General features: G+C 43.2%; 1 protein-coding gene across 1 annotated transcript in view; it reads left to right on the top strand.

Annotated features, from left to right (window-relative positions):
- APBB1IP (amyloid beta precursor protein binding family B member 1 interacting protein) overlaps nt 1-16519 on the top strand; it is a 43938-nt gene that overhangs the window by 12773 nt on the left and 14646 nt on the right. The window contains exons 7-9 of the mRNA XM_009898553.2: nt 7451-7525; nt 8842-8985; nt 13064-13174. Of these exons, the coding sequence (XP_009896855.2) occupies nt 7451-7525; nt 8842-8985; nt 13064-13174 (330 nt within the window). The remainder of the gene's footprint in view (nt 1-7450; nt 7526-8841; nt 8986-13063; nt 13175-16519) is intronic.

A 16519-nucleotide genomic window follows, 5' to 3' on the forward strand; every position in this document is an offset into this window, starting at 1 on the left:
CAATAAACTCTAACCATCTGTCAGGCTTAGTAAATGCAAACATTGTGAGACAGGCAGAATGGTGCAGTCATATCGGGGGCTGGCTTCTTGGCAGAAAAGCAGTAGTGTAGAGACAGAGCTCACACTGGATAACAAAGCAAAGTAAAATACATGATCTGAAGTGAGTCCCTGCAAAGGGAAGCCAAGAGGAAATGCCTGGGAGGCATGGGGATGGGACAGGGAGCATGATACCTAATTAACTACTCAAGGAAATGAAGGTGCAAGCAATGGGAAACTGAAATCCAGTGCTCTGTTACCGTAGTCTGAGTGTGCTTACCCTCCTCCTCCTGGCTCAGTCAAGACTGCCTCATAAACTCACTTTGTGAGAGCAGAAATTGTAGAATGCTTCCTTTGACAGCCAGTGGCAGTAGTGCAGCAGCAGCTGGGTTCTGTGTTGGTCTTATTTATAGAATCATAGAATGGGTTGAGCCAGAAGGGATCTCCAGATGTTATCTAGTCCAACCCCACTGCAGTCAACTGGGACATCTTCCACTGAAGCAGGCTGTTCAGAGCCTTGCCCAGCCTGACCTTGAATATCTCCAGGGATGGGGTCTCAACTACCTCCCTAGGCCACCTGTTCCAGTGTTCCACCACCTTTGTGGTGCAGAACTTGTCCCTAACATCCAATTAAATCTGCTCTTCTCTGATTACAAACCATTGCACCTTGTCCTGTCGCTCCAGACCTCTGTAAGCAGTCCTTCTGCAGTCTTCTTGTAGGCCTTCTTCAGGTACTGGCAGGCTGCTATTAGGTTTCTGTTGGAAATTGTGGAGACCTCACAGTTTTGTAATGTGCAGGTGGGGTTTGTTGTTTTTTGGGGGGGGGGAATAAACAAAAAATAAGATGTAACCAGGTGCCTACAATACAGTCTTAGAGAAACTAGTGATATGGAATTGTCATTACAGAGGTTGGATGCAATTAAATGCTTTTAAAAAAATCTCATTATCAAAATGTCCAGATGCATTGCTAAAGCAAGTGAACTTCTGGAGGTGGTCTGTGACCTGTGCCAAGATTCGTTGTTTCTTTCTGGGAGCTGGTTATATATCTGGTATAGAATAAAGAACAGGATTATTGAAGCATGTTTTTATTTTCTGTGGGGGATCTGAGCTTCTGAAATGCAGGGTTTATCCTCTCTGTGCTAGCAACATGCTGCCCAGCTGATGCCAGTGGCTTTTTGTGAAGATTGCCCTTCTTGTCCTGCATGCTCTGACGTTTTTCTGCAGCTTTGCTTCTGAAAACAATTTCTTAAAGTATTTGGAATACATCTAGAAAAATGCATCAGCTAAATCCTCAGCTGGTCCCCTCTTCACCAAGTCAGGCACGCTTCTGCTCTTTCCTCCCTGTGATATAATTTACCCTGCAGGGAACTCAGAGTAAAAGACCATTCCATGAATGACATCAGTGACTCATCTACAGAGCTGGAGCGTCACAGGTCTGTGACTAAGGAGAGAAACAAAAATACACATCTCCAAATAAAGAAAACCTTTGTAACATAGGAAAGGTGATGCTTTGTCATACAGTTCAGTGATGATGTGTTTGACTCTTGAAAGGAAAAGCTGTTGGCTCTGAACACCTCTTTGCAAAAAGCTGGAAAAATAATTCTCACCTAGAGGAGACTCTAAAATAGGAAAAACGTAGGAAATGCTTTTGCTTCATTTAAAGAGAGTTGTTTGCAAGGGACAGCTGAATCTAAACTCCTGCCTGCAATTGCTGGCCATGCTCTTTGATTTTTGCTTACATGGATTTTGATTGCCTGTGTTTCTCTTCTGCTGGTAAAAGCAGAGAGGATAAATTCAAACTGATACCACATGCAAGTGGAGGGGTTTGCTTTTCATTCTCTTTCCACACTATGAATTAAAATCTCTACAGGGAACACTTACATATATGAGGAGGACTCTCTCATATGTAAGCTAAAAGCAAGAGCTATATGCTCCAATGGACAACCCATTCACTGAACTGACATTTTATTTCTTCTGAAAAGCAAGGAGGATAGGCGGAGGGAGCTGGGGTTGTTCAGCCTAGAGAAGATTCCAGGGGGACCTTAGCTGTCTTCCAGTGCCTGAAGGGAGCCTACAGGAAGGCTGGAGAGGGGCTTTTCATAAAGGTATCTAGCAATAGGACAAGAGGGAATGGTCTTCAGCTGAGGGAGAATAGGTTTAGACTGGATCTTAGGAAGAAGTTCTTCAATACAAGGGTGGTGAGACTCTGGAATAGCCTGCACAGGAAGGTTGTGGCTGCCTCCTCCCTGGAGGTGTTCAAGGCCAGGTTGGATGAGGTCTTGAGCATCTGAGTCTAGTTGAGAGGTTTCTCTGCCCATGGCAGGGAGGTTGCAGTAGATGATCTCTGAGGTCTCTTCCATCCTAAACCATTCTATGATTAAACAGCATGAGAGTCAGCTGGAGTAAGAATTAGCAACATCTTTCATAGCAGGACAGCTATAGTGAGTTTCATGCTTGCATGGCTAAGTCCGTGAAACTGTACCTGTGTCTACCAGGTGATACATCTACTTTTCACCACATTAGCCACCCTTATGCATAAAGGTTTTTCTTTGTCTCCACTGTTACCCCGGGAAGGAAACATAGAAAGGGGAAAGGAAACCTGGTTATTGAGTCTGCTGGCAAATCTGCCAAGAAACACAAGTGAGACTGGGAAGTGTTTCTCACTGTACTCCTACTGTTTAATAAATGTTCATTTTTCTCTCTTGTTAGTGTATCTCAGCCCATGGTGTGGTTGCAAGCTGAAGATGCTACTTCAATAAATAGTCTTCTTTTTCTGCCTTGGGTCTATAACACAGAAACAGTCTTTACAGATTCAAACCGTTTTGCACGTGACTTTTAATCAGCTTACTCCGTGCTTTGCTGTTAACTGTCTCCTAGCCTGTGCATGTTTCTCATTTGTTCAACCTTCCTCCCCTCTTTGATGATGAAGGCCATCATCCTCAAGGCATGAGAGGTCAACTCTGTTGACTTACTTTTTCCAAACATTTTAAAATCAAGTCACCAGAGTTGAAAAATCAAGCTTTCAGGGCTTCAGAATAGCCTTGCTGTTAGCTTTGTGTATTTCTTTACATCTGTGATCTTCAGAGCAACTACAAGTATCTTCTGTATATTTTTACTGTGCCTTTTTACTGGGGACACAGCATGTTGCAGACACAGCCATGTTCTGTTTGTGTGGGCTTTTTCTGCACAATCTGTGTGCATTCAGCACACACTTGCAATGGGCTGACATGAGCTGCGAGCTGGCCAGCTCTTACCTCATTCTGGGTGCACTTTGGATGAACATAAAGAGGCAGCTCATTGCACACAGAAGGTAGTCATGAGCAAGGAGCAGCTGCTTTGTTTGCTGCACACTGTCTGATCTATGCTGCTGTGGACCTTGCAGATCTTCTGGAAAAAGAGTTTCAATAACTCGAAGGTAAAAATACAACCAAATGGGAAGCAGAGGGAGGATGCTGTCTTGAGCACCTATGTTTTGCAATGTGCTCAGTGCAGCTTGGATGGGGCTGTGTATGATAAAAGATGAGAGTTATACTCTCACATTTAGGAAACTGTTTTTTCCAGGTATGGAGACATGAAACACCAGTCAGAGAGTTTGGCATTGCAGTAGTTAAGGCTACTGTTTCTACCATGATTCAGGTTCAGTTTGCTTCCATGCCCCTAGGGTTGTTCTTTGAAACTATTGAAAACATCTTCTGTCTTCCACTGTTTGAGGATTATACAGAGTAGAGAGATACAGCCTGAATTTTGTTCCCTGCCTTTCCACTCAAGGAGATGGCTGTATCCTAAGTGGAAAGGCTGTTTACAGAGACTAATGGTACTTTACAGTGCAGAGTACAACATTAACCAAAGCTGGCTATAAAATCTTTACATAATTTTTCTTTTGAGCATATGGAATTTCCTGCTAAAGTAAAGCCATAGATAGGTCATTGGTTAGTTTTGCCACTGCATTAGCACAAGGGGAAATGTGGGTGTAAGGTCTCCTAAGCATGTCATAGCTGGCTGGCAGTACATGTCAAAACTGCTGCAGGAGCTCTGCATTGATCTGAGTCAGGCTGAATGACATGGGAGGGCAACTGACTTTGTGTCAGCTTCAGGTGCTCTGGCTATGTAGGCAGAGCAAATAATGCAGCAAAAAATCACTTGACTGCTCATCTCTGCAGCACTAACCCAAACAGCGTGAGCAAAGCAAACCCCATGACAGAGTGTGCCAGCATGCTTTGTTTTGTTTGCTCAAACATCCCCTTATGCTTACTTTTCCTGTTATCAGCCCAAGAGGATGAATCCATCCTGGCAAGCAAGCTCAGCTCTTTATGAAGAGAAAGACATTGTCTTTGGAACTTAATGCTCAAACCTGTAGACATATGCAGAGAGCTGCCCTGTAGCTTGTCCCAGTACTGACTTGACGTCTCAAACCAAACATGCCTTTCCTGCTGGGGTTCTCTGACAGGAAAGAACTTGCCTTTCATCATGACCTTTGACTAATGGACTTGGAATGACCTCTTGTGGACACATGTGGTTTGCCTCCTATAGGACTGATGCTTCTGATCAAAAATAGGAGACCACACAGTGTGCAGTCTACTCCCCAGGTTTTTAACCACTGACAAATCATAAGTACCACACACTTCCAGATTTCAGGGCAGATGTAAAGGAGGCAAACAGTAGTAAGTGAAATGTTGACAAGTGGAAGATGACAGTGTATGTCTGTGTTACATTGGTTTAGGTGACAGATCTCTGTGTTGTTAGAGATCCAGCATGAAGATCATTATGCACTTTCTTTACTATTGATTATGCCAGTAGAGGGTGGTCTGTGCTTCTGCTGAATAAATGCCAGATGCCTGAATGTGAATCAGTTGTAATCAGAGGAGCTTTGTTTTCTTATTATCAGTGCACTGAAGGCTGATGGAGCCAGATGAGTGCTCTCCCCACTGGTAGTAAAGCTGATGAGCCAAGCCTTGTTGGGACAGTGATATGGTGTACCTGCCGTAGTAAATCTTCATTGTGTGGTTTTGGGGGTTGTACTGTGTCTTTATAATGATCTATAGAAGTAGAAGGCTAAGAATTTCCATGTACCTTAATTTTCCAAATGCATCCCAAAGTCTGAAGGCCCAACCCAGCCTAACAGTGCCCTCTGTGGTTTCTCTTCACACCTTCATTAATGCAAAAGTGAGTTTGTCAACATCAAGCCAGCAGTGCTGTGCCAGTGCTCTGTGTCAGGAAAAGCTGGTGTATATGTGCAGAGGACTTGGCTGCAGCTGCTCAGAACAGTTATCTTTTTTTCCAGATAAGTGAAGCATCACTCAGCCAGACCTACAATTTTGGACTACATAGGCAGCATTGTTGTAAGGTTGTACTGAGAGCACACTTTGAAGTGTATTTTGTTTTAAGCAGATTTGAGGGTTTTCCTCTATGAATGCTGTCTTCAGATGTAGTAATGAAGCTGTGGTCCTTAGTGTTTGATTGCCTTCATCAATGGACTGAAATTGTTTCCAGGCAGCCTGGAGCCAGCTCTGTGCTGCTACATAACCTGGAGAGGAGCATTGCTGTATTTCCCAGCATAGCTGTCTCGTGTATTGAATGTCCAAGTTGCTTTTCTCACATTCACACCACAGACATGGCATCAGCATAGGCAGATTGCAGGTGGCTGTGTCTCTGATGTTCCCTGTCTGACAAGATGAATGTTTAAGAGAGCAGTTTTTAAAGAACTGTTTTTGAGGTCATCCACATCTCTTCCACTCCTGGTGCCCCCTCCCAGAAACCATCTGTTTCAAGGCTTGCATTCTGGCAGAGAGCTGTTCACAGCACTGCTTGAAAAAGAAGATGTGGTTGTGTGGAAGAGCAGAGTTGCACTTCAGATAAGGTTTGTTGCTGTAAACATGGCATGCTGGCAGGGCAGGTTTGCTGATTGTTTGCTTCTTTCTTGTACTGTAGCAACAGCATGTTCCTTCATTTACACACTTCTCCTTTAACTTTTGGTAATGTTTGCATTTGTGTTGCAGTTTAGCCCTCGTGAAGATCTATCCATGTAAAGACATTGCCACAATCTCACAGTCCTGAGGCATGAAAAAAACGGGGAGAGATGAAAAGCCAGTTAAACTCTTCAGCAGTTCTGAAGAGCTACAGAATTAGGAGTCATTTTTAAGTGGACAGCTTTCAAAACTTGTTGGGTTTTAAACAATGTTGTCTGTTTCCTGGATAATGGTGTTTGGTTTATGCCCTTGGTTCTGCAAACTTAGCTTTTTGACTAATTCCAGGGAAACTGGTAAGGCTGTCCCATGCATCAGGTGTTTTCCAAAGCCAAGCTCCTCTTCTTCTGTACTTTGGTTTAGAAAATTATCAAATGTGAGAACACTGACTGCTATTATTCTGGCCTCAAGCCCACGGATCCAAATGCTGCTTGATGCATGACATAGCTCCTTGAACTATCTGCTTCCAGCTGCAGGCAGCCGGGCTCTGCCCTCTGGCCATGTTTGCTGTTGAGCAAAGCCACTGCACATGCTCCAGCACACAAGTCCTAGCATGCTCCTGAGCTACCTTCCCCCTTCCCGAATTTGCCTGTGTGTCCAAGTGCTGTCCTTTCATCCATCTGTAGAGTGCAGATGAATGCAGAATTGGTTTTGCCATTTAACAGCAGGTGAATTCGTTTTTACTGGTAAGTGCATGCATGAGGTGCTGTGCTGCCTTGTTTGGAGGGGCAGACAGGCACTGGGTCCTCTGAGGGCAGCTGCAGCTTCGCAGCCCTCTGTCACCAGTAGGGAGGATCACATCAAAGTGTAGGTTTTTGTTTTGCCAAGATATTGTTGTGCTCAGTTCTGATTTCTTCTAGATTTTTAAATACCTTCCTCGCTGCATAAAAACATTTTGCAGAGCATGAGCAGGGGTTTGAAAGCAGAGGGTAGTAACTCTGGCTGAAGGCTTCGGCACATAACAATGATGAGCTGAGTTATAGCCGGAGAAATGAAGTGTGCCTATGACCAGATCAGGTTGTTAGGAGAAATGCTGCCAAGCCTTTTGATACTTTGCTGTGCTCATTGCATGTCAGCATGCAATAAAATGTTGTATGTTCTGCTGGCTGTAATAAGGTAGGAAGCCATGAAAATTGGAACGAAAAACTCAAAGCCATCGATCTGGAAAAGCAGACTAAAACATAAGCCAGTGTTTTTAAACTGTTGGGAGGCTGTACATACAGATAGGCAAAAGTAACTTTGCATTACTTCTGAAGGATATTAAAAATAAAGCATTAAAACTCATGAGCAGACAGCTGTGAGTCGAGTCTGTAAGCATCTGCTTCTTGAATCCGCCGGTTTGGGTACTCAGCACTGAAAGACTGAGTATCTGTTGAATGGATTTGTAGTGATCTAGTTACTTGCATTGCTGTCTTTATAATGAACATCAAATTTGTTTGTGTTTTAATCAGAATTTCTACTTGGCAAGCAAAGAGAAGAATGAAAGCAAGGAGATGAATGATAAAAACAAAGAGGCTTTACTGGAGGTAAGCCAGCTTTCTAGGCTGGTGATGCAAACGTCACACAAACTCTGCCACCCGCTGCATCTGCTCTGCCACGACACCATTTCATCCTTTGTGGGGAAACGTGTAACAACAGGAAGTTCTGTGATGACTTGTGTCTTTGTGTCTAAGGTTCAAGATGTGTATTTCCCCTCTGTATCTGCTGCTCACCGTGAAAAGTGCAGATTGCATCCCCTACAGAGGAATTAAACAACGGAGAATTATTTTGTTGTTGTAGATCTCAATGCCATGGAGGGTTATTTAATGTTTCTGTGAAGGGTTAATGCCATGAAAATGATAAAAGCAGTGTTATATAAATACTAATAAAAGAAATAGCTGTGCCACACCCTTGGGCCAGCCCTTTTCACTTTAGGTTGTTAAAAAGTTTGATCAGCAGCAAACAATTACCTTTTGGGTTGGAAATGGATCTCATCTCAAACTATTAGCTCTGCAACAGCAGAAAACACAGCTTTGCACTTTCCCAGAAGGTCTGTTTGGCCTCCTGCCTTTCCTGTTGAAGTTTTACTTCAGTTGTATGTTTGAGGGATAAAAATCCAGATCATCCCAATTCTCCTGGCAAGCATTTTGACTTTGGTGAAAGTTCACAAAGGAAATGCTGTTCTTGGGTGCCTGAGGCTTCCCATTTCAAAATTAGTACATCTCATGAAGGCACCAGCAGATGTCAACCAGCAGAAGTCCTGGTAAATTCTAAATGAAAGCATGAAGTGCTAAGTGTGTTGGCATCAAAAATTACCCAACCATGGGTCCTTCAAGCAAACAATGAAGTATATTTGCTGTAACACTGTTGTAAAGGCTAACTTGGATTTCAAAGGGAAAGCAAAGACTGAGGGGAAATTTTTGTTCTTTAGCTGTAACAGAGCTCTAAGCAGTCTCCAGTTTCTCCCTGTGGAAGTATTTTTCTATAGAATCTGTAGATACAGCAGTAGAGAAAAACCCACAGCAGCGGTACCAGCTGTTCTATTGCTTTAAACTGAGCATATCTACGTCTAAACAAAAACCTTCTGTAGGCTTTTGCTTGACCCTTCAGAGGACTGAGCTTCTGCAAGCCTTCTTTGACAATGTGAGCACCCAACTTGCACAGCCAGGCTGCCACATTAGCTTAGAAAAGTTGCCTTTGCCTGTCTAAGGTGTTCATTTGCCTGGTAACTGCCTTCTCCATGTTCCTATGTTCGCTGGCACAGGAAATGCCTTTGTTTTAAAAGGGAGCATTTTGCTGATATTTATGAATAGGGTTGTGCTTACACTGATTTATTTTGTCTATTATTATTCTTGTTGCACAGGAAAGCTTCTGTGGGACATCTGTCGTTGTGCCAGAGCTTGAAGGGGCCCTTTATTTAAAAGAAGATGGGAAAAAGTCCTGGAAGAGACGTTACTTTCTTCTGCGAGCTTCTGGAATTTATTATGTACCCAAAGGAAAAACCAAGGTCAGGAAGCTAAATAATCCTTTGAGCAATAAAACAATTCACGGGGGTGAAAGAGAAGAACTCCCAAGGAGACATTTTTAAGAGCACTGCCTGGTGCATCTGAGAGGGTTTGGGGTTTTTTTTTTGGTTTAACTCTGACTACAGCACTTGTGCAAATACTAGAAAGTAGTCGCTGAATCCTGTCACGTTTCTCTCCTTTCGATTTCTGTGGGTAGATAAAAGCACTAATGAAATAGCACTCCTTGGGAAGTCAGTGGGGGGAAAGAAAAACAGCACAGCACCCTTCAGCTGGTGTCATGCTGCCAAAATGCTTCACTGATAGATAGGTTCCTCATGGAAGAATATTTTTAGAGTGCTCAAAATAGCTGGAATTTGACTTTCCTTAATATTGACCTTCTGCAGTAGTGACCAGCATGCAGAAATGCTATAGATTTTTTTTCCTTGGGTGATCTTTACCTGGAGAATGCCTTTTTAGGCAGTTTTAGGCTTTTTAAGATTGCCCTTTGTGTAGAAAAAAGTGAAACAGAAGCATCCACCTGACTGGATCAAATGCACTATTAGTATTACAAAACATGTAAAGAGTCTGAATCGCCAGCACTAGGAAAGCAAAGGGGTCCACATGCAAGGGCAGCTGGCTTCTCATTTGCACAGTAGGGATAGGATGGTAGCTCCTGGGCTTGCAGTTTTGTTGGTTTGGTGGTGTTTGGTTGTGTTGTTTTTGTTTTGGGGTTTGTTTGCTTTGGGTTGGGTTTGTTTTTGTGTGGGGGGTGTGTTTGGTTTTTGTTTTGTTTGGGGTTTTTTGTATTCTGAAAACCACTTCTGTTACTGCTTCCAGCTCTGCTAGTGCTTCATGTTTGAAAATTGTGGTGCTGCTGCTGGAGCTTTACTGTCATGATTTGTGCTCTGAAGCTTCACTGTTCTGCTAGTCACTGACTAAATTATAAAGTCAAACACTGCACACACACCACACACCCACTCACCCTCCCCCCCCCCCCCCCCCAAGTTGATAGCTTGTAAAGGAATGTTGTGCTGCTGCTTCAGTGCCCTGTTCTTAGCACCAAATCCCAGTGAAACACAGACCAGGATCACCTTGCTGCTTTCACAGCAATTTACTTTGACTGCTAGACCCTGAGATAACAACATACATTTCCCACACATATAACATCACATCAATTAGGAACCAGGACATTATTTAGAGGTCACTAAAGGTGGGAAGAGTATAACAACAGTCAAATGAAAGATCTCATCTTGGACATTTCCTTGTAGCCTGCCTCTACTGATGGCTGGTAGCACAGTGCCAAAGCAGGGCAAGCATACACTGATACTTACCCAGCCTTTTTTCATCATCTGTTTCAGGGACTTTCCATCATAGTGAAAATGAGGAAAGTGCTTTCTTTTCTCAGCTATTAGACTGCAAACATAGGCTCAGGAAGGAGCCATGCAGTCACCTTGGAACAGATGAAACCTTGTTTTAGTTTAATACTGTATTGGTGGTCAGAGCCTGTGTGCCAACCACCCTGCCTGTAACAGAGCCGATTCAAGGAACTGTGTGACTGCTTCAAACTCACAGTATTGCCAACTCAGCCACACACAGAGACCGAGAACTTTGAGACTGGCTTTTGGGGAGATAGTTACAGTCTCTTTAAAATGTTACTATAGACAAATGTTTGTTCCTACAGCAAACAAACAAACAATCAAACAAACCCACAAAAACCCCACATCTCCATGCCTCAGCCCTTCCAGAGAAAGTCAAGTATCTCAGCTCAAAGCTGTGTTGGATGAAGATTTATTTTAGTTACTGGATTCTGTATTGAGCAACTGAGGCTCAGGTAACGTGCTTTTTGTGGAGACAGTAACCTCTGGTACACGGGCAGGGTGCAGTGAGGGTGCTAAACATCTTGAAGCACTGCAGCAGAGCTCTTCAGTCAAAGCCCCTAAATTGCAAGGGTCGATCCCATGGCAGGATGGCATGAAGAATGCACATGCACCTTGCCAGTCATTCAGTTATGGGTAGAGTGATCTTTCATTGAGGCACAGAAACAGTTGGTGGACAGTAGTATCTTCAGCTGCTGCAGCTGTTCAGAAACTCATCCTGTAATGGTGTTTTCACATGTTATAAAAAACAAAGGAGTCTGACACACTGTTGGCACTTCATGTTGGCTCTAAAATACGTTGCAAATGTGAAAACACAGGGACACATTCACATCACTTTGCACAAACAGCTTTGGGGGTTTTGTTAACAAAACAGGCCACCAATCAGCACTGTTGTCTTCATTTCTTTCTCCAGCATTCTCCTACTTGTATCCCATTCAAAGCCATGCTGTTAATGGAAAAGGTCACAAAAGAACAGAGTTAGAATTGCAGATACTGTTTTAAACATTGTTTCTGATGGTTGTTTGCTTCTCATGTTAATATTGTAGAAATACTGCCAATGAATGCCTTTGACCATGCATAAAAATGTGTTCCTTCCTTAGAAGGAATTAACAACTGCATTCAGTGACCTTGATGGCCATGGGAAGGAAGGGAAAGAAAAGGGAAATGAAAAGAGAAAGGGAAAGAAAAGGGAAAAGGAAGGGGGGGGGGGGGGGAAGGAAACAGGAAGGGGAAAGGAAAAGGAAATAAAAGGGGAAAGTAAAAGGAAAAAAGGAGGGGTGGGGAAGGAACAGCTCATTATGATGCATGGATCTGAGCACATTTAGGAACTTAAACTGTTAGAAAATCCCAGGTCAACACTGCCAGTGACAAAATCCCTGACATCAGCTTCAGGGGACACAATGGAGAGACAAGTCCTGTCTGCATACAGTATGGAGTACTTGCTCTCCCCACAAATCTTATTTGGAACTTCACTTTGTAAATAAACCTAACTCAAGGGCACACTGTAACAGTGAGAACAGAACAGCTTAGAGAGCCATCTCAGCGAGAACTGTAACCCCGTTCTCAGAGGTGGAGAGGGTGTGGTGTGGTTTGGTTGGTTTTTCTCTTTCTTCTTCTTTTTTTTCCCCCCCACAATTTCCTGATTTCTCAGTTTAGCTGACAGTGACCTTACAACATGACCATTTTTGCATTTCCACTCAGAGGATTGCAAAAGTTATGTTTTGTGTGCAAGCTTCTGCGCTGACAAGTGTGCCAGCAACAAAAGCTTGTTACTTTAGCAACAGGTAGAGAACAAGCAAATGTTATGATAAACACAAAAGGAATGATGCCAGGAAATTTGAGAAATGACAAACCAAAGGGGGTGAAACCCTGTGTTTATTTCCTGCTGAGAGTTTGTTACTTGTGGCAAAGAAAAACAAGCTTCCCTAACTGTTTACAACCCCAGACCTTCTTTCTCAGAATTTGAAGGGTGTGGTTGCAAGGCCTAGGTCTATTTCACTCAAGTTCTTTCTTACTAGGGTGTTCTGTTTGATTAGTGGTAAGCTAATGGTTAAGGGGGTGAACATCTCCCTTGCGAGGAAAGGCTGAGGGAGCCGGGTCTCTTTAGCTCCAAGAAGAGGAGACTGAGGAGTGACCTCATTGATGTTTATAAAGATGTAAAGGGCAGTGTTGGGAGGATGGAGCCAGGCTCTGCTCAGTTATGTCCAATGATAGGACAAGGGGCAATAGGTGCAAGCTGGAGCAGAGGAGGTTCCATGTCTACATAAGGAAGCACTTTCTCACTGTGAGAGTGACAGCAGAGTGGAGCAGGCTGCCCAGAGAGTTTGTGGAGTCCTCCTTCTCTGGAGACATTCAAAACCCTCCTGGATACATTCCTGTGTGACCTGCTCTGGCAGGTTGGACTGGATGATCTTTTGAGGGTCCTTCCAACCCCTAATGTTCTGGAATTCTGTGAAGCCAAAGCTTTCCCACAAAGCCATAAAGCACAGCAAAACCAGAACAGCAGCAAAAGGTTGCACTCCGTTATCTCTTATCCTAACAGGTACTGACCCTCTTCTGATTTTTAGTTTAAGAATGCACACTCTAACAATAACCTTTCTTCAGTCAGCTGCATGACAGTAAAAAAAAAAAAAGGGCCTGTTAATGAGTTTCACACCAACATTCAGCTTGTTCTAACAGTGATGTACTTGGCTCTGCTTTGCAGACGTCACGGGACCTGGCGTGCTTCCTTCAGTTTGAGAATATGAACGTCTACTACGGTTCTCAACACAAAGTGAAATATAAGGCACCTACAGATCACTGCTTTGTCTTAAAGGTAAGGTGTACCCCAAAAAAACTCTGCTGCAAATGTTGTGCAGAGTTTCTTTTACGTGTAAACACATTTAAGTTTGAAGCTTCAGGGACCCTGGTGAGGTAGAATAGCTCCTGCAAAGCCATGTCTGTTTAATTCTTCACTTTGTTACTGAGCAGGAACGTACCTTATGAACCCCAATTTTAAGGTCAGGCAGTCCTGTGATATGTATCTACACTGCATCTATAAACTTGTCTTCAAAAGGAGGCTCAATATGCTTCCAGTGACTGTTCAGATGACTGGACACATAGATTCATAGAATGATTTGGATTGGAAGGGACCTTAAAGATTCCAACCTCCCCTGCCATAAGCAGGGGCGCCTCCCACTAGCCCAGGTTGCACAAGACCTCATCCATCCTGGCCTTGAACACCTCCAGGGAAGGGGCATCCATGACCTCCCTAAGCAACCTGTTCCAGTGTCTCCCCATCCTCATTGTAAAGAATTTCTTCTTGACCTCCAGCCTAAATCTCCTGTCCTCAAGCTTCAGTCCATTCCCTCTGGTTCTATCACTACAAGCCCTTGTAAGAAGTCCCTTCCCAGCTTTCTTGTAGGCTCCCTTCAGGTACTCAGTCTGCTCTAAGGTCTCCCTGGAACCTTCTCCATGCTGAACAGCCCCAGCTCTTGCAGCCTGTTCACATAGGAGAGGTTCTTCAACCTTCTGATCTTCTTTGTGGCCTTCTCTGGAGCTGCTTCAGCAGTTCTATGTCCCTCTTATGCTGGGGGTACCAGAACTGGACACAATACTGCAGGTGGGGCCTCACAACACATGGATAAATGGCACACAAGGCAGATGTATGACAAAAATACTGCCTGTCTCCAAGGCTGATGTTAAGAGCACTATGGACATATGCTAAAAAGCATGTCTACCTTTTATCTGCAGTGTAGTCATACCTGTTGAGTGGTTTGTTAAACTGAGGTTCAGAATCTTGCAGGAATATTCATCTCCGATGGTCTGCTTTATTGCACAACTATTTGTGGCAGCAGGGCAAAATACACTGTTCACCCCCTCATGAGACTCAGCACTTGCTGTTGAAGTATCTCACTGCTGCCTCTCCAGGTAATAGCACTGCAGAAAGGCTGGGAAGTCTACTTTCTTTCAGGAAAGGAGAAGAATCTCTTGCTTTTCACTTAACTCAGATAGCAGAAATGAGGCTTTGAGGTTGCAGTAATTAGACCTTGCTTGCTGTCTGTCATTAAAATGGATTTTAGAACATGGTGAGATTACTGTGTAAAAGACAGATGATAATCTTGTTGCTTCTTCTCTCTATTTAAAGGCAAACAAGGTATTAGAAGCATCTTGCTATCCCAGGATAAAAAGAGTACAGGAAGCATTCACATCAGAGCTCACTTAGAGTATCCCATTTCTGGCTGTAGCAGCATAATTACAGCACTTTTTTATTCAGGTTCAAAATGTCTGCTAGCCTAATTTACACCTGGCCAAGCAGAAGTGGTTTATAGACCCAGACTTGTTTTCTGAAGCAGATGTACCTCGTTAACACAGATGAGCAGTTTTAATGCTGTACTGTTCTGCTAAAAGCTCTGAAAAAAACCAAACCCAAACCAAACCAAAAAACCCAAAACATTTATCCTTTTTTGCTTTGTAAAACAGGGGTGAGGCCTTCTGAGGTGAGCAGGTAAGCAATGATTCTGAAAAACACAGCTTCTAATGAAAAAGAAAGGAAAAGTGGAGCTGATTTACAAAATAAGCAGAGATTGATTTTTCTAAAGAGATGACTGGTCAAAGAAATATCTGACTGGTCACAAATACTCACATGCTCTTCAGGGGAAAATAAAAGCACCATTTTTGAAGTGTAGGTAGCAATATGTTTAACTGTTCACAAGGTTTCCTGGACTTACTGCTGGCTTTTGTGAATAGAGACAGGCTATAAATAAGAGCTTACAAAACATTCCCAACTCAACTGAAATCCTTGCTTTATTGGCTGTGTACCCTCAGTGTGAAATGTGAAGAACAAGATCTAAAAGCTCACTAGGGAAAGCTTTATATGTAACAGGCTTATAAATGTATGAAGCCTGCTTAGCCAAAGTGTTTGCTCTGATGCTTCTAAAATGTGTCTGTGGTGTACTAGAGTAAACATCATATTGACAAGATCCTTATACCTGAGCAACATTACCTAGTGATGAATAGGTTATGTTACAGGGATCTTCATTTTAAACCCCACAAAGCAGCATTTGATAGATTTGTGACCTGCTCTGTTTCAGACTGGGTTTTAAACAGCTGTAAGTGGCTGGAGTTGGTCAGGAGGTATGGACAAGTATCTTCAAAGTGAGAAGCTTCCCACTTAAGTTGGCTTTCTGAGGGCAATGAGAATTTCATATTTATTATATTTTCTGTACATTGAGTTGAATTCTTTCTGTTGTCCTTTTGAAGGCACACAGCTGAGGTGAGTTCTGTCACAGCCTTCTCTTCCCTTTGGAGGTTGGAGCTGAGGATGTAATACATCTTGAGGTCTGTGAGCTGAGGGAAAGAGCAAAGTTAAATGTTGGTCTCTCTGCCTGGATGCTTGGTGACACAAAAGTGTGTGGACAGGAGCACAGAACCATTTATTACACGTAGTCACATTTTGTTCCTGTCTGGTTTTATATGGAGGTTTCCCAGAAGAAAATATCTCTCTTGCTGGGAGACACTTATCCTGAGATGTCAAAGGAAAACAAACCATTATCCTTGAGATTATTTCTCATCCTGCCATATTTTGAGAATAAAGATCTCAAGATGAAATGACTACTTTTGTGACAGGTGCAGTGAGCAAAAGGCAATAGGTTGAACAGGTAAACATTTATTATCCTAGGAATCTTGAAGGGGTTTGGATGCTCAGTTCAGTTCAAGCAAGGTGGAAATTTCTCCACAGCTAACATACCTTCATCAGGAGCTGGCAGGTCCCTCTGTCCTGTTTCTCTCTCTCTTTTTTTCTTTATATGGCCATTTAATTTCAACTTCAGTCCTCATACTTGGGTTACTCAGCTAAAGCTGTCTTGGGTGCTGGTGCTTGTGCAGCAACAGCAACATCATGAACACACTGGAAAGATGCTTAACCAGAGGCTGGGGTAGGTTTTGCAGCCTGTGATGCTGGAGCTGCACCTAGACGAGCTCTTTTAACCTAGCTCAGATATAAATGTTCTTGTCTGCAGAGCCATCCTGCAGAACGTTCCTTCTAAAGCTGGAGAAGCATGATGTGCTGTGAATACTCCTTGCTTATCATCTCTTCCCATTACATCAGCATCCCTTTGCTTATACTGTAGCTCAGAACAAAAATGGGGTGCATTTTCCTTATTTCTTAACCACCATGATG

This window comes from Dryobates pubescens, chromosome 21 (assembly GCF_014839835.1).
Source record: "Dryobates pubescens isolate bDryPub1 chromosome 21, bDryPub1.pri, whole genome shotgun sequence".
In the NCBI taxonomy this organism is placed as follows: domain Eukaryota; kingdom Metazoa; phylum Chordata; class Aves; order Piciformes; family Picidae; genus Dryobates; species Dryobates pubescens.